This window comes from Miniopterus natalensis, chromosome 22, assembly GCF_054644295.1.
Source record: "Miniopterus natalensis isolate mMinNat1 chromosome 22, mMinNat1.hap1, whole genome shotgun sequence".
NCBI lineage: Eukaryota > Metazoa > Chordata > Mammalia > Chiroptera > Miniopteridae > Miniopterus > Miniopterus natalensis.
In genome coordinates this window covers 8,979,532-8,997,575 of record NC_142102.1, presented here as the reverse complement: position 1 = coordinate 8,997,575, position 18,044 = coordinate 8,979,532, and the positions used below count along the sequence as shown (strand labels likewise).

The 18,044-nt window shown below is 55.4% G+C and overlaps 1 protein-coding gene across 1 annotated transcript in view; it reads right to left on the bottom strand.

Annotated features, from left to right (window-relative positions):
- Positions 1 to 4,975: 4,975 nt before the first annotated feature.
- The window catches only part of RASGRF1 (Ras protein specific guanine nucleotide releasing factor 1), a 54,262-nt gene continuing 41,193 nt past the window's right edge, over positions 4,976 to 18,044 (bottom strand). The window contains exons 20-27 of the mRNA XM_016217959.2: positions 17,002 to 17,062; positions 16,629 to 16,732; positions 16,415 to 16,499; positions 14,653 to 14,850; positions 13,207 to 13,286; positions 8,121 to 8,238; positions 7,062 to 7,130; positions 4,976 to 5,255 (exon numbers count right to left, since the gene is read on the bottom strand). Coding sequence (XP_016073445.2) covers positions 5,163 to 5,255; positions 7,062 to 7,130; positions 8,121 to 8,238; positions 13,207 to 13,286; positions 14,653 to 14,850; positions 16,415 to 16,499; positions 16,629 to 16,732; positions 17,002 to 17,062 — 808 coding nt within the window. The 3' untranslated portion in view covers positions 4,976 to 5,162. The remainder of the gene's footprint in view (positions 5,256 to 7,061; positions 7,131 to 8,120; positions 8,239 to 13,206; positions 13,287 to 14,652; positions 14,851 to 16,414; positions 16,500 to 16,628; positions 16,733 to 17,001; positions 17,063 to 18,044) is intronic.

Sequence of the window (18,044 nt, the reverse complement as noted above, 5' to 3'; positions counted from 1 at the left end):
TGCTGTACTCACCTCGTGATGAGGCCTGTAGGTGCCAGGAGAGGACTTTGGAGACTTGGGTGGGAGGGTTAAAGGCAATGAAGGGACAGTAAGCAGCAGTTAGGGCCCCAGAGAGGGCCCAGCCCCAGAAGAGGCCAGGACCTGGAGAGGGTCAGCAAACATGCCTGGACCCTGCCTCTCGTGCCTGAGCGGGACATTCCTGACTTCCCTTCCGGGCAGTGAGAAATTCCTGGCAGCGAGAACTGGGCCTCGAGTGTTTCTGGGTCATGAGTCACTTGGTCTGAGTGTGGGTAATAACTGCCCGGTAATCACACGTTATTGCGTGTGCTGAGATAAGAGCTGATAAGGGGCTCGGCCGGAGGAACATGGAATCAGGTTGGGTGAGAAGGAGCCTGAAGGATTGCACCATCAAACTGTGTTGTGGCACCTGGGGGTGACTCCTCAGCCACCCAGCCACTCAGGGCCCTGCCAGCCCCTCCCACCCGCCGCCTCCCTGGGCCCTGCTCCCTGCTCCCTGCTCCCTGGACTCCTCACATCAACCCTGTGCGAAGCCATCACTCAGAGTCTTCTTCATCCGAGATACCCCTCCCGCTCCCTCTTCTCAGCCACAAACCCTGTTTCTATTTTTCTTTTTTAAAATATGTTTTTATTGATTTCAGAGAGAGGAAGGAAGAGGGAGAGGGAGAGAGAAACATCAATAATGAGAGAGTCATTGATCGGCTGCCTCCTGCACGCCCCCTGCTGGGGATCGAGCCCAGGAATCAAACCGTGACCTCCCTGTTCATGGGTTGACACTCAACCACTGAGCACACCGGCTGCACTGGCTGTTTCTGTTCCCCCCAGGCCCAATTAGAGACACTTCTCTGACCAGCACCCCCCACCCCTATTTTACTGTTGTTTTTTTAACTGGCGTGAAATCTATGTAACATACAATTAACTATCCTGAAGTGTACAATTCAGTTCTTCCATCAACTAATTCATCCCTGACCATGAGTCCTTTTAATGAGCAAAGATGGTTCCCTTCAGTTCTGTCCTGTATTTTTTTCTTGAGGTTCAATTCACATAACGTGCAATTAACCATTTTAAAGTGTATGGTTCTGGGGCATTGAGTGCATTCACAGTGTTGTGCAATCACCACCTACCTCTCTTTAGTTTAAAACTTACTCACCCCAAAAGAGCACCCTCACCCATTAAGTAACCACTCCCTTACTAATCTGCTTTTTTTTTTGACTTTTCACTTGAAAGGATCATATATAATTTCTGACCTTTATGACTGGCTTCTTTCCCTTGGCATAATGTTTTCAAGGCTCATCCAAATTACGTGGCATGTGTCAATATTTTATTCCTTCTTAAGCTGAATAATATTCTGTTGCAAATATATACCCCACACTTTGTTAATCCACTCATCTGGGTTTTTGCCACCCTTTGGCTACTGTGAACATTCATGTTCAAGTCCCTGTGTGGACACGAGTTTTCATTTCTCTTGGGTCTATCCCTAGGAGTGGAATTGCTGGGTTACATGGTAACTGTATGTTTTTGTTTCTTTGTTTTTTAAAATGTCTTTATTGATTTCAGAAAGAGGAAGGGAGAGGGAGAGACAGAGAAACATCAATGATGAGAGAGAGTCATTGATCGGCTGCCCCCTGCTGGGGATCGAGCCCGCAACCCAGGCCTGTGCCCTGATCGGGAATCGAACCGCAATCTCCTGGATCCTAGGTCGATGCTCAACTGCTGAGCCACACCGGCCGGGCCATGGTAACTATATGTTTAACTTTTTGAGGAACCACCAGACTGTTTTTCTCAGCAGCTGTACCATTTTACACGCCCGCCAGCTATGTATGAGGTTCCCGTTTCTGCTGCTTGGAAAGTTGTTATTTTCCATTTTTACTTTTTAAATGTTTATCGTAGTCACTTGAGTGAATGGGAAGTAGTGTCTCATTGTGGTTGTGATTTGCATTTTCCTGATGGCCAATGTTGAGCATCTTTTCATGTGCTTATTGGCCGTTTGTACACCTTCTTTGGAGAAATGTTTATCTAGTCAAGTCCTTCGCCCATTTAAAAAATTGATTTGTTGTCTTTTTTGTTATTGAGTTGCAAGAGTTTTACACTATATTCTGCATACTAAACTCTTTTTGAAAACATGATTTGCAAAAGCGCTTTCTCCCATTCTGTACGTTGTCTTTTAACCTCATATACCCAGGAGAGGGATTGCTGGTGGTGGTGGTATTTTTAAATGAATTACTAAGTATTTTTAAAGTTTCCCCAAGTTTTACTTTTGGATACACAACTCAGGAATACAATTATATTGATGGAGATATAACCCATGTATGTGGGCTTTTATGTGGGGTTCTCAATAATTTAACAAAAAACCCTCACCCAAGGATATGCTTCATTGATTTTAGAGAGGAAAGGGGGGGCAGAGAGAGAGAGAAACATCAATGTAAAAGAAAAACATCTATCGGTTGTGTCCCTTACGTGCCCCGACTGGGGATTGAACCCGCAACCGAGGTATGTGCCCTGCCCAGGAATTGAACCTGCAGCCTTTCAGGGTACAGGATGATGCTTCAGCTGAGCCACCCGGCCAGGGTGGTTCTCAGTAATTTTTTAAAGAGTGTAGAGGGGTCCTGTTGGCCAAAACGTTTGAGAACTGCTGGTACAGGGTGGTGGCAGAGGTGGTGGGCAGCTGTCACCTGGCTGCAGAGGTAACTAGGAGGATGACATAGACTGTACCCGGTGATTCTTTGGAGGTGGGGGTCACGGTGACCTCTGGGATTCCAGCTTCTGCAACCGGGTGGAGTGCTGGGAGTGAGGGTGTGGCTGGAAGCTGGTGAGGTCAGTGTGGTCCAGCTGAGTCTGAGGCGAAGGTAGGGCACCCACGTGGAGCTGGCTTCTGGGTCGTTGGCACTAAGGGCCTGGAGCCTGCAGGGCACGGTGGCCTGGAGATGGAACTGGGGGCCCTTTGCTTTGTGGGTTTCCAGTCTCCAGCCGGGGCATGAACTCTCGGGAGGTCAAGAACTCACGACTGGGGCCGGGAGTGTGTGGCCGAGTTGTGCACACACAGGGCCTGACAAATTCCTGGGTGGCACCTTCATGCTCCCGTGACAATAACAACCTGGCCCTCCCGCCCCCGTAGCCACCAGGGCCTCTGCAGGGCCACTGTTGGGAAAGAGACCATGATCATTAAGCACAGGGTGAGCTCTGGCTGGTGTGACTCAGTTGGCGGGACATCATCTCTTGCACCACAGGGTCGCGGGTACAATGCGGGGTCAGGGCACATACCCAGTTTGTTGGTTCAGTCCCCGGTCAGGGCACATCCAGGAGGCAACTGATCGATGTTTCTCTCTCACATCCATGTTTCTGTCTCTCTCTCTCTCTCTCTCCCTTCCTTTCTCTCTAGAATAAATTTTAAAAAAATTCTCTGGTGAGGATTTAAAAAAAAGCTGTTGCCTTAAAATGTTATTGTTATTAATATTGTGGGTGTGATGTCCTGGGACCTCTGAGGCGAGGTCATTAGAAGCTTGGCGGCCTCTGCCTGAGTCCCTTAGGCCGTCCTTCAGATCCAGCTGCCTCTCTGAGAAGCCCGGGAAGCCACATGTGGATGGTCCGGTCCACGGCCCAGCGGGGCTTCAGAGGGCCCCAGCTCCAGCTGCTGTGTCGCCTGACCTCACACAAGACCCCTCCCAAGACCTGCCAGCTGGGACCTGTCAGCCCACAGCACAGTGAAACATGAGAGCAACTGTTTTAAGCCGTTCAGTTGTGGAGCGATTCTTTCCGGGCACAGTAGATAACCGAAGCCACCTCCCTCGTGAGACTCTGAGTCCCCACAAGGCAGGGATTGTGTCTTTTTCATTTGGGGGTCTCCAGTCCCAACCCAGGGCCTACTAAGGACCAAGTGCTCCCCCAAAGTCCCCCCCCCCAAGGGGATGAATGAGACCCGCCGAAACTCACCTGTTCACCCTGAGATAGAATAGATTTATTAGCAAGAGGTAATCAGGAAACATATATTTTTACAAAAATGGAAATTTCTTTTTTTTTTTTTTTCTCCTCCCCCCCCAAACGAGCCGTACGTGGGAATTATTCTGTAGGACTTGAAATCGAATTCTCATACCGCTGGGTATTGCTCACAGCCAAGGGGGCCCGTGCGCGCCGTGGAGCATGCCCGCCGCGCCCGCCGGCCTGTGCCATCCGTGGGTCCCGGACAGTGTAGAAAACGGGCGCGGCGCCCACGGACGGGCACCGGGCGCTGTATTCCTGCTGGAGGGCGTTCAGACGGGGCTGCGGTGGGAACGCTCGGTGGTTGGTTTCCTAAACGCTACGTGGGAACTGTTTTCACAAGGCATACAGACTCAGAGAGCATCTCAACGCGTCAGCTGGGGGGCACTGGGGGGAGGCGTCTGAAGGGGGGGGCAACCTTGTTTCGTGAGTGTTCAGCGGTTGGTGGGCGGGAATCGGCTTCATGTTACGATTTCTGTTTCCCTCGGCGAGGGCCAGGGCCCCATCCAGCTGGACTGAGGCTGCCGTCCGCGGGGCCGTCTGTCTGGTGTGATTCCCAGAGCAAAGGTGCCCCGACGGGGTGGTGGTGTTGGCGTCGAGGGGCGTGGTTCTCCGAGGAGAGGACCCCCCCCCTTCCGTCCAGGTGCTCAGATTCTGGCTGACAAAGCTGCTTTGGACATCAGGGTCACCATCCGCGGGAAGATCTGTCGATGGCTGGACTTCAGGGTGCGGACCCCCTCCCGCCTCCCCCCACCCCCCACCCCGTTATAACGATACAGGAGACATGCTGGGAGGGTGCTGGTGGCCGCTCAGCCCAGGGCCTGGGCTGGGGAAGGACAGAAGCGGGACGTTTCCTAAGATTCACATGTGCAAGGGTTCTGCCCCCCCTCTGAGGAGAGCGAGAGGGGCCGGGCAGGCCAGGCTGGGAGACAGTCTGTTCAGGAAACAGGCGCTGCGGGTGGTGGGGCGCTGGGGGGGCCGGAGGGGGAGTCGGAAACGGTGCCGAGAGTCATAGTCTGGTTCTACAGGAATCTAAGAACGGGAACAGGTCTGTATTCTTGGAGAAGCACATACTGAAGAAAAAAAATCCAGAGAGACCGAACGAGTATGTACAGTATTAACATAGCGCGTGTCCCGTGGGAGCGGCCGGCAGGGCCCGGGGGGCCCCCTCAGGTGGGGAGTTTGGGTTCTCTTCGCAGAGAAGACTCGTAGAGGCTTTCTTCGTCCATGACAAAGGACTGGTCCAGTAAATACTGGGTCACCTGAGAAAAGAAAGAGGGAAACAGGAATGTCGGGGTTCTGAGGCCTTCAGAACACTGCGACTGCGGACACTGGTGTCTGCTGGGAACCAGGCTCTTCTCCCCCCCCCACTTCACACTGCCCCCCAGACTTTTCTCCGAACTCCTGCGCATCAAAGGGACGGGGAAGGGTCGGAGCCCAAACCTTGAAGGCGGCAGCCCCAGCTTCAGAAAGAGCCTCCGAGGCGTGTTTGTTTCGCAGTTGCTTGGAATCAAAAGATTCAGTGCCCCCTGACCCCCACTCCCGCCCCCCAGAATCCCAGAGCAGAAGGAGGACAAAAATTATACTTCTAATCACATATCTGGGAACCTTCTGAGAGCTGCTTGAGAAAAATCAAGTCTCTTGAGTGTGTCTGGCTGGCTGCCCTGGGCGGGGTGGGACCCGAGGTCTCGTGTGCTGATTATGAGCCACAGATAAATGATTATGGTTCTGACCAGTGGCTCACGTCAGCCCCTGAAGGAAGAAGAGGTCAGATACCGCAGTCCAGAGGAACCCGTCCCCCGAGTTAAGGCAGGGCGCTTCATGGGAGACAGGCTCGTCTTTTAAAAAAAAATATATATATATATATAGATATATATATATATATCTATATATATATGTTTTTGTTGATTTCAGAGAGGGAGAGGGACAGGGAGAGAGAGAGAGACGCATCAATGAGAGAGAAAATCATCAATCATCTGCCTCCTGCACGCCCCCTACTGGGGATTGAGGAGCCTGCAACCTGGGCATGTGCCCTGACGGCAATCAAACCGTGACCTCCAGGCTCATGGGTTGACGCTCAACCACTGAGCCACACCAGCCGGGCAGACGCATCTTTTATGCCTCACCAGTAGCTTCACAGGAGCAGCCCTGTCCCAGAGCACATAAATCTGGACCCTCCCGACCGTTCCTCATAGTGAGCATGCTCAAGATCAATGTCCCTCTCAAGTGTTCTGCTTTAGGGGGAGACTGGCAGCGACCACCACCCCTCGAAGCTGTCAGTGATAGCATCTGAAGAGCAGGGACATTAATTTTTACCAAACATTGGAGCTCCAGGGAGAGTTTAAGGACAAGGGACCCAAGGTTCGACACAGCGCCTGGCACATAGTTGGTGCTCAGTGAACATTTGCTGAATGACAATAAATGAACAGCAAGGAAGAAGGGGCCCGGTTGGTTAGGCCAGCGATTTTCAACCTGGGTGCTGTGAGAATTTTTCAAACATGCAATACTAGCCCTGGATGGTGTGGCTCAGTGGTTAGGAGCATTGACCTGTGCACCCAAGGGTCGTGGGTTCGATTCTGGTCAGGGGCATGTACCTGGGTTGCAGGTTCGATCCCAAACCCCAGTCAGGGTGTGTGCAGGAGGCAACCAATTGATGAGTCTCTCACATCGATGTTTCTCTCTCTCTCTCTCTCCCCATCCCTCCCTCCCTTCCACTCTCTCTAAAAATCAATGGAAAAAATATCCTCAGGTGAGGTTTAATGAAACAAAACAAAACAAACAAAAAAACCCCCCTGCAATACCTGACTATTTAGTCAGGGGCACTGATCACTTTTCCCTTAGAATTTCAAATAAAAAAATGACAACAGCCAATACAACATCAGCCTGGTGTGAACAAATAACAATTATACCTACTTTTTGTTAGACTGGCAGATTTTTTGGTGTGCCACAGAATTTTAGTAATTCGTTCATGTGCCGTGAGGCGAAAAGCGGTGGGTGTGGAGGGGAAGGGGGGAAAGGGGGACATCCAGACAGAGCACACGGGTGCAAAAGCGGGGTGCCAGGCATACCTTCGCTTGGTGGTCTATTTTGTAGGCGGTTTGTTGAAACTGGCGAATCTCTCGGATAATGTGGGATATCTGTGGGAAGGAAGCGGAGGTCTCGATGAAGCCAGGTTCCTCTCTCAGGGCCACCTCCCACTCCACAGGACAGAAGGGCACCCACGGCCAAGGCCGCAGGCAGGATCCTGATTCCCTGACTCATCAGCAAAGGTCAGAGGCATCTGCCTTGCACCCTAAGTGCTTACCGTGTGCAGGCTCCCAGCCCGTGTCTGACAGAAAGACCCTTCCTATTAAAGAGAACCTCAGCCAAGCTGGTGTGGCTCAGTGGTTGAGTGTTTACTCATGAACCAGGAGGTCAGGGTTCGATTCCCGGTCAGGGCACATGCCCCGTTCGATCCCCAGTAGGGGGCGTGCAGGAAGCAGCCGATCAATGACTCTCTCATCATTGATGCTTCTATCTCTCCCTCTCCCTTCCTTTCTCTAAAATCAATAAAATGCACATTTAAATACCAAACAAAAGGCCTCAGGTGGGAGCCTGATGCAAACAGAGGCTACCTGGTGAAGGGAGGAGGGGAGAAGGGATGGGGAGCCGCAGGCTCCCTGCTCTGGGGTCCTCCTCTCCCCTCCAGGCCCCAGGTTTCTCGGGACATTTGAAACCTACTCACTCGGGAGGTGCGGCCACAGAAAGCGTGCATTCGCGTGGACAGGAGGGGACAGGAGGTGAATAAATGCATGGCCTTTGGACTCGGGCAGCCAGGGCTCCTGTCCCGGCTCTGCCCTTTACTGAGGGTTAACCCAGGCCACTCATGGGCCCTCCAGCCTCGGGGTGCCCATCCTTAAGGTGGAAGATACCAAGCCCACCTGCAGCTCAGACGGGGGGCGTTACAGGAGGAAGGGCAGGAGGGCTGGCTCAGAGGCCAGATGCCAACTGCTTGTTACCCAGAGCCACGGCTCTCACCCCCTAGAAGCCGGATCCAGGCTCCCCAATGGGTGCGTCCTACCTGGTGGGCCCAAGTCTGGGGTCTGGGTTCGGGGTGCCCCTGCCCTGCTTTGCCATGGGAAACGCACCATTCTCATCTTGGAGAAGTTGACCAGGCCGTCCTCCGTGTAATTGGGGGTCCCCTCTTCAATGAAGGCCAGGTCGGTGAGGTACATCCCCAGGTAAGGGACACACGGTGGGTCGCAACTTGGAAGCAAACAGCATGAACAGAAGTTTTCACTTAAAAACAGGAGCCCCTCTGAGCACACAAGACCCCCCCCCCTTTCTTCTCTGTCTCTCCACGGACACTCTCCACCCACACCTGACCCCGGAATCACGTCCCGAGGGCTTTGCAGCCCCCACCCCATTCCTGCCTGTCTCTTCCTGCCCCGTGGGGTGTCTTTAACTTGTGCCCCGCCGAGACCTCCTGCCGCCCCGCACTAGGGTGGGTGCCAGAGCTGGAAACCCTGCCCTCTGGAAGTGGTTGCTGGGGGGCAGCTTCCATGACTGGTACCTCTATGGGGATGGCATTTTGGGGAGATGGAGCTGTGAGTGACAGGCCCCTGTTACTGCTCCCTCGAGACCTGTCCTGGTGCCTCTGGGTGGGGAGCTAGGAAGGGGCTGATTCTGTGATGGGTGCATCCAGCTCCCTCAGGGGACTCCTCACACAGTGCTCGGCAGCCTCCTCTCGGCTCAGCACACAGATGCAGGTGGCCCCTGGTTTCTAGCCCACCCCGCCTCTGTCTCCTTGTGGCCCCTCGGCCATCCTGCGTGTCCAGAGGCGGGCGAGGCAGGGAGGACAGCTGCCGAGCAAGATCAGAAAGCTGGTCACTCGCTTGCTGTGTGACCCAGGGCCAGCTCTTTCCCTCGCACAACAGAACTGATGCTATGACAGTTTTCGGTGCTCTGAGAGTCGGTTTTAGGCGGTGCCCACACGCGATTAAATAACACTGGTTCCTACAGTAGAAACGCCGGATTGTCACTCTGGCCCATGCTCAAGGGGACCTCGCATTGGTGCTGGTCTGGCTTCCATACTTTCTAGCACTTAGCCATTCGCCTCTCACGCTTTTTTTTTCTTTTTAAACAAATAGCAGCAGGTCCGAGGACCAGAATGTTGCAAACATCAGGATCGGGCCAGAATTGGACAACAGTTTGTTTTTACTGTATTTGTTTAATATTAATGTTGTATTTATGGAGAACAACAGGCTGGTTTCCCAGTTACTTTCATGATATAGCATTTTTCCTTCCCACTTACATTTATTTTGGGGGGAAAGTGAGTTCATTTAAAGGAGACTGTGAAATAAACACAAGTAGGGTTGGTTACGTCCAATTTGTGCGAAGGGAGGAGCCTTGGGCGGGAGAGCTTTTAAAATTCTAGGTCTTGACCCTTTCATGGGTGTTGAAATCAATGTAGTGGGTGTGGACAGATTAAAAAAAAATTTCTTTTTTACAAAAGAAGTAGAAAATATCTGAGTTGGTCGCTTGGACCACAGGTACGTATTGCTTTGTAGATTTTTGTCACACACATGCACATTTGTATACAGGGCCACACTGTCACGTGATTATTTCACTGTGGGCTGTGACATAAATAAAAGAAAGGGTCATACTGGCCTTGGGAGGACACTCCGGTCCTCCTGCCCCACGCAGCCCTGGACAGTCACCCGCCCACGCCCACTTCCCGTCCTACTCATGCAGGCACGAGGCATGCGGATCCGATGGAGAAACAGCTCACACATCTCAGCAGCAACCTGCAGCTGGAGGGGGCGACCGCAGGTGCCCCCCACCCTCTGCTATCTCTGTGGGAGGCGGCAACTAGTCACCCTGAGGGCTCCCCGGAGACCTTACAGCGTCTCTCACCACCCGGACCAGTGAAAACACCTGAGGGTCCTCCAGTCACTTTGGGGGTTTTTCCTGAGCTGTGTGCTGAGGCTCACAATCCAGCTGTTTGCAGCTCAGTCCCCTCAGGTGGACGGCCAGCCCCAGTCCCCAAGTCTGTCCCTGTTCACCACCTTCCCAGGAGGGGCCTAGGGAACAGCACCCTCAACACACACACCCAGAGCCAAACCCAGAGCCACGCTGATAAATGTGTGGGGTTCCCCTGGCAGTGGCCTGTCAGATGGCCCCTAAAGGCCACCACGGTGGGGGACGGACTCGTGCTGAGCCTCTGAGGGCTTCCTGCAAGCAGTGTACCCATCTGCTGGCTCGGACGCTCACTGTGGGCACTTGACCCCGCTCCGGGGGGGCCCAGCCCGGGGTTAGGGCCCATCTCACAGAGTCGATAAGGGGGGTTTCCTCTCTTGGCAGCCCCCGCACATGCCTGTACCTGACGTCTTAGGAAGCAGAGAGAAGCTCCCACCCCATTCAAGAATTTGCTCTGCTTTGGGGGGCAGTGCCTGGGGCCCCCAGCATTGGGCCTCACCTGTGCTGTTTGGAGCCCCCAAACTTGATTTTCTCTCTACTGAGGAGTTCCTGCTGGGAGACTAGAGAGCAGCTAGTACCATGGCTGAAAGGTAGATGCAGTCACCTGACCAGCTCCCCTGCAAACCTGGGAACTGGGGACAAGCAGGCACCCCCTGTCCATGCTCTCTCCTCTCCTCCCCCGGCCCGCCCCAGCTGCGGACACACCGCTGTCTCTTGCAAGTCCCCGTGGGCACCTGGGGCTGGGCGGTGCGGGCTGGGACCCCTGCGGCCAGGGCACAAGGTTCCGGCACGCGCTGTGAGAAAATCAGGTGCTCAGATTTTGAAAAATATAAAAAATGTGACGAGGTGGGAAAAGGGGGAGGAGGGGCTCAGAGTCCTGTCCTGTTTTTGCCACCCGGACACTAGCTGCTCTGTTGTCTAGTTTAGCAGGAGACTGGCTGAGGGTGCAAGGGGATGGCCCGGTGGACAGCGGGCCTCTCCTCCACAGCTGATCCCCTCCTTAATTTCGGGGACACGGGGCGAAGGCTTTCCTTGCGGCAGCTGCAGTCGCAGCCTCTCCGTTTCCTATTTAAACTAAAAAAAGTGCAGATGTGCGAACGTTTTCTGGGTTGAAATGAGATGCAGACAGAACCGGAACCGACCCCAAAAGAGCCAGCCGGCGACCACATTTTATGGCCAAATTTAGCTCTTGGCCGAATTTTGTTGCAGGGACCCCGGGAAGGTTCTGATCTCTGGGAGGCTGAAAGGGGGACAGTGTCGTGGGTGTCCCATGAGTGCGGCTTGGGGAGGGAGAAGGGAACGTGCAGTCCCTCTCGGGTACTGGGGTGGAGGGCTGAAGGGGGCATTTAGAAGACAGGCTGGGGGAAGGGAGGGAAGGCTCGGGGTGCAGTCTTGGCTGGTAAGGTAGCAAGACCATTCACTGTCCGGATCCTGGCATAAGACTGAATATTCTAATGAAAGGCTGAAAAGGGGGTGGGTCAAGGAGTGGGGCCCAGGACCCACTCGGGGAGGCCCATCACAGCTCCCTGTCTGGGCCCACAGGTTGCCCCCCACGCCCTCTGCCCGCTGCCCCGCCTGGTGAGGCAGATGCCAGTGCTCCCAGGGCACACGCCCTGTGGCGCCCCGGTGGCCCCAACCTCGCCCTTCTCCGCAGGGCCAGCCCCAAGTCTCCAGGAGGCGAGAACCCGTCTGTGCCCACTGGCCCCCTGCGTCCCGCTTGGCAGGGACAGAGGCGTCTGGGAGAGGCACTGACACGGGCCCGCGGGCGACCTGAGAGAGGGAGGACATCCAGGATGGGGGCTCAGACAGAATGGGGCCACGGAGGCCGTGGAGGCGGCGGTTCGAGCGGCACGGGACCGGGAAGCCATGTGAAGGAGGCGGATGGAGGCGCCCCCGGGGGCGGACAGACAGTTGGCGAATGCACGGAGGGGCAGCTGCCCACAAGCACAGTCCACGGGGCTCCGGGAGCCCGGCGGGGGAAAGACGGCCGTGCAGCACACATGGGGGCAACGCTGTCGGGGGACACAACATGGGGATGGTCAGGCGATGGACACGGAGCTGGCGGGGGCACACCAGGGAGGCAGGGGAACAGGAGGGACCAGCGAGGCTGGCGGGAGGTGGGGGCGTCAGAACCACTGTTCCGGGCCCAATGCCGAAGGTCCTGTCACCAGGCCCCGGGAGTGCTGCGCTTAGGGGCCCTGTGTCCACAGGCACCCAGGGATCCCCGGGAGGACAGGAGAGGCGTCCAGGATTCAGGGTCTCCCCCTGTCTGTCCATGGCCCAGCCAGCAGCCAGCCAGGGGGAGCGGGCGTGTGCTCAGGGGCCCACGGGGGGCGCTGCGGACACTAGTGTGGAAACCTGAGTGCATGTGTAACGGGAGGGACGGCAAACTTGTTTCTTGTGACTGTGGCCACAGTGTGCGCCAAGGGGCCCGGCCGCTGCGGCCCTGACCCTCAGGCCCAGCAGAGCTCTGGCCTCAGGGGAGCCTGGGCTGAGGCTGGGCTGTCCTCATGGCCGTACATGAACCCTAAGTTCCTTGTCTGGAGACACTGGAGGGCGGACCCGTCCCACTGGTGGTTCTCTACCGGGGCAGGTTTGCCTCCCAGGGGGCGTTTGGCAATGTTCTGACACTTGTGGTTATTGTCACTCAGGGCAGGGTCGCTGGCATCTCGTGGGTGGGGGCCAGGCCGACTGCTAAATGCCCTACGGTGCACAGGACGGCCCCATGACAAGGAACTGCCTGGTCTAAGTGACAAGCTGCCTGACAGGCGCTGCATGCGCTGGGGAAGGGGGAGCGCTCTGGGGACCGAGGGGCAGTTATGGGTCAAATAGAGTTTCTTTGATTCTAAGATGCCATCGTCTATAAAGGCACTTCTGATGCCCAATTCCCAAGCACAAGAAGTAAACACACTCCTACTAAATAGACACATCGGCTTTAAGACACATCCCAGTGTCAGAAATATTAAAATGTAAAAAAAACCCCTAAAACGTGCATCTTAGAATCAAGGAATCAGGCACAGCTGCTATTATCACAGCTCCTAGGGCCTGTCCCAGGAACTGCCACCGAGATGGGAGACAAAGCTGACCCGCCCCCGGGGGATCTGGGGCATCTGGGGGGGGGGGTCTTGTGGCTTGACAGATGGACACACAGACAGACAGACCTCCTGCTCCACAGCCAGACGGGGGTTGTGAATGCCGCCGCAGTGCAGTTCGACACGCTAACGAAATAACGGTGACAGAATGACACACACTTACTTTTTCAGAGCTTCTCTCAGATTCTTAAATCTGCCCTCTGATGACACAAGCTTTTGGAGCTTATCAATCAAAGCTTTTGTCTAGAAGGAATTAGAAGCGTTTACTAGCACGCGGCACTCACGGGGGCCCACGGCGTCGGCCCACACTCCACGCACCTGCCTCCACGGCTCCAGAACCCGAACCACGTCCGCTTTGCCCCCTGCAGGTGGGTGGACTTGGGCACCTTCCTGGGTCTAGGAACCTTGACCCCAAACTCCCGAGGATCCTCGTGTCCGGTGCCTGTGCTCATGCACATGCCCTCCACAAACGCAGAAGTGGGGCGTGGGGCCCTGCATGTTGGGACCCCGAGACCCGGCGGTTGAGGAGGACCCGGTGGGTCACCCCTGGGGGCTGGCACCCAGAGCATAGAGAGTGGAGGGTGTTTCAGGATCATGATCTTTCTCATGAGCCACCCAAAGGATGTGACTGCTTTCTCACACCTTTACTTTTCTATATCAGGACATTACCCAAATTTAGGAATCAAGAAAAAAGATGGCAGCCTGGCCGATGCGGTTCAGTGGTTGAGTGCTGACCCATGAACCAGGAGGTCAGGGTTTGATTCCCGGTCAGGGCACATGCCCAGGTGGCGGGCTCGATCCCCAGCAGGGGGCGTGCAAGAGGCATCCAAAGGATGATTCTCATCATTTATGTTTCTGTTTCTCCCTCTCCCTTCCTCTCTCTGAAATCAAGAAAAACAAAAAAAATTTTATAAATGTTTAAAATATATATATATGGCAAAAAAGTCACCGGGGCCTTGGAAGCTGGCCCTGTCCTCCGGTGGTGCCCATCCAGCCTCCTGGACACAAGCTGGCTGTGGTTGGGGAACCAACTGGGTGTGCCAAGGATGTGACCCACATCCCCCACGGGGCCCTCCTTTCGGAACTGCCCCCTCAGGACCCCGGCGCAGGGAACCTTAGTCTCTAGGCAGAACGTTCCTGTGGTCCTTCAGAATCACATTTTGAATGAGTAAAGATCAGGTCCCCATTTAAGATCACCAACTGCCCGATGGGTAACAGGGACCAGCTAGTGCTCTGGTGGACAGAGGTTCGGCTAGATCAGAGTTCCTGGGGAGGGGCTTGCTGGATCACCTGAGCACCATCTCAGCAACCTGCAGGTCTGGGCTGGGGACCCATAAAGACTACCTTATACTTCCCACTTTGGGGTATTAATTCTTCAAGTGGGAATTACAGACCCACGAGTCCCAGTGCCACATCTGTGGGCCTGACACCTGGTCCCAGGTGATATAGGAGAAGAGGTTCTCTGCGTTGTACCCGGGAGTGCTAGGCCTCTCACCCTGTCCTTTGTCCACCAAACGGCTGCCCAGTGTCCAGCGCTCTGGACTCCCAGCCCCAGCCCCAGCCCCAGCCCCATCCCCAGCAGGCGACGGTGCCAGCTTCCTGCCCACACCTGCTTGGAGACTTTGAGCCATGTCTTTTTCAGCCGGAAGATGGCGCTTCGGTTCATGGACGAGGTGATCTCCAGCACAGCATTGTAGTTGTGCAAGCAGCGGCAGATGTCCGCCACTGCCACCCACTTCTCGATGGTGCTCACCCTCGCGTTGATGTCTTCATTCCGGATGATTTCGGAAGCAATCAAGTTACTGATCTTTAAGCCCATGCAATAAGATAAGAAAAAAGATAAGAGGAATAAGTATGATAAAGATGACAGATCACAATTATTTGCAGACAGTATGATCACCTGTCTGAAAAATCCCGAAAGAATGCTGGTGAAGGACTCAATATACAGAAATAAAAAGTTTGTTCTAATCGGAACACCAATTAGAAAACACCATTAAAAAGGTTTAGTTTTGAAATACCAGCAGGAATCTAGAAATGACCTAGGATTTATGTAGGATGGTATATGAAAAAATACACAAATGGTTACCAAAGGTTATAAAAGGTTTGAATACTGTAGAAAAAGATCAGATTCCCAAATGGAAATGGAGAGATGCCATCTTTCGAAAGCAGTACGTGGAGGGGAGAGATGGCAGGATGTGGTCAGACTCGGGCCTCACGCGTGTGTCCTGGGGCCTCACTCCTACTAGTAAGTGTGGCCCTCCCTTCTGCCACCGCTGTGACTGTGGGGCTCCTCCCCGCACGGCAATACCTGGGTCTCTCTTGTTCTGTCCAGGGGTGAAACGGGCTGTCAGGAGGCTGGAGTGGACAGGCGAGGTCCCAGGGTTTGGAGCTTGGGCAAATGTGGGGAAGTTTCTGGGACAATTTTTTCTCACAGCCGCCGGGGCTGTGCAGCATTGGGGGGCCTTGTGCTCTCAGACAGGACCTGAAATGCCTCAGGCATCTGCCCCTCGGAGCCCTGGTTTCCCTAACATGGGACCAGCCCCCATCTTTTGGGGTTGGTGTGGGGTCTGAATGAGTTGCAGTAAAGCCCAGTGCTGAGCATGATGCAGGAACTCAGCCACGGGGCGGGTATGATTTGTGTTCAAGACCAGAGAGAAAGTGGCTGTTTCCCATGATGTGCATCTCTCCCCAGACGACTTGGCGCCACCGGGGCCCCCACTCTCTGCTACTCCCACATTTCCCTGAGGCTGGCTCCGGGAGCGGCTGTCTGTGACACCCCCCATCCTAGTGCCCCCTCATCAGTGAGTCTACCCTTCCTGCTGCTGCTAGTCCCGGAGGAAGAGGGGCTGCAGGAGCCAGATGCTGGTCCATCCTGGTCCCTGCTAGGGACCCACACGAGCCCTCGGCTCAGACCCAGCCTTGCTTTCACCAGCTCAGTGGCCTCAGTCGCTTGTGTTGTCCCCTTGGGGCCGTCCTACCCACAAGCCAAGGCAGGAAGGGGAGTGAGAGCGTCGCTTCAGGAGCGTGGGGACTCCTGGCCAAAGCTTCAGGGTCTCCTGGGTAACATACGTATCAGACGGAAGTTGTCTGGCACTTTCCAACCAAATGTACTTGTTTCCGATAACGAGATACACAGCAAGGGGTCCTTGTTCCTGCAGACTCACCTGGAAGCAGCGCCCTCCTGGGGTCGGCCCCCTTTCACTGGGGGAGAAACTGAGGCTGAGACAAAGCAACAGCCAAGGTCCCCAGAGAGGGGGTGGGGGCTGGAGAGGTCCCTGGCAGCTGTGTTCCTCTCCACCCGGTGCCTCAGGTGTCCTGCCAAGGAAAAACCCAGGAGAGAAAGGCACCCCCGCCCCCCACCCCAGACTCACGTCGTTGAAATGCTTCGTGGTTTTCATGATGTACGGGGTCCTCTCGTTTTTTTCCAGTTTCATCCAGCCTTGTCCGAAGAACTCCCTGCAGGAAAGAGGGGGATGCCCAGGGCACAGGCGGTTAGGAGGCCTTTTGCTTTCCAGGGTGTCACTTTTAGGGGAGTGACTTTCTGCAGTGGGGTTGGGGGAGGGCTGGGCACCCGCACCCACTCACTCGTAAGGGATCTTTTTGAAGACAAGGTGGTCCAGCAGGGTCAGCTGCTCCGCGATCTCCAGAGCCGAGTGGCTCTCAAAGGGCTCGGCCTTCACACCAGCGGCCTGAGGGGAGCAAAGTCTGAGTTAGTCCCGCGAGCGCCACCTCCTGGCGTTGGCCCCGGACACTTCGACAAGGGGATCTCCTTCTCCCAGGGTCAGTCTGTAAGAAGCCAGTGTCTGTACAGCTGGAGTGGCGAGGGTGGGTTCTGGGCACCAGCCTCACAGTGCTGCCCTCAGTGGGGGGCAGGGCAGGATCTGGGCAGGGGTGACTGTGCTAATTTCGGAGGTCGGGTGGGGGGGCAGCCAGCCAGGGAAGGACAGGCCTGGCTCACCATCTGAGTGATCTCCTCCAGCGTGATCTGATTGTCCCCTGGGTCCTCCTGTGTCAGAGTCCTGGGAACAAGAAGGCCCCGTAAGACTGTGCCATCTGCACCCCACCTCACCTCGGGGCAGCCCTGTCCGTTCCCTGGACAGACGCCCTGCAGGCCCTCTCCTGCCTCTGACCTTGCTTTGGCCATCCCCTTTGCCAGGAGCCCCTTCCCCTCTCCTCCTCTCCTCAGGGTACAGCTCCCTGACCCCCATGGTTCGGCGAGGTCTCTTCCTGAGCTCCTGTGGTCTCAGCCCTGGTCTCTCCGTGTCTGTCCCTGGCCCCCTTGATGGCAGGGTGACATGAATGGGGGAGGCTGGGAATCAGGCCAGGTGGGGGAATGGGCAGGAGAAGTTGGCAGGAGGCTCTGCATTGCACCCCCCCCACCAGCAGCTCCCTAACCCTCTCTTGGGCCTTCCGGAAGGATGAGGGACACTGGGGGGGGGGGGGCTTCAGGATGCCAAGGAGAGGATGGTGGCAAGGGGCCTCAGGGTAGCAGAGGGGAGGGTCTGGCTGGAGGAAGGGTGGCGACTTGCTGAGTCAGCTCAGCTACGGCTGCCTGACCTCTGACCTGAGCCAAGAGGGGACGGTTCTGTTCAGCTCAGCTGGACAGATGTTCCCCGAACACCTGCCCACGGGCCAGCCAGGGAGCGCCGCCCACAGAACTCTCTAGAACGAAGGAATGTTCTGCATCTGTGCATCCACTGCGGAGCCACTAGCCACGTACGGCTCATGGGACCGAGGAACTGAGTGTTAAGTTTTGCAGAGGTTTAACTAATGAAGATTTAACAGCCATACGTCTATTCAAGGACATTGAAGGGGCGGCTGGTGGCTGCCACTAGGACGGCCGGACAGATAGGTGTTAGCAGCTGTGGAAACGGATGGGGAAGCAGGCGCCCTTCTTGTCCCAAGGAGACCAAGGGCTGACGGGCTCAGGGAGAGGGAGGAAGGACACACAGACCAGCTGCCCTGGAGCCTGGCTGCTCCGGGGGTGACGCCTCCCATCCC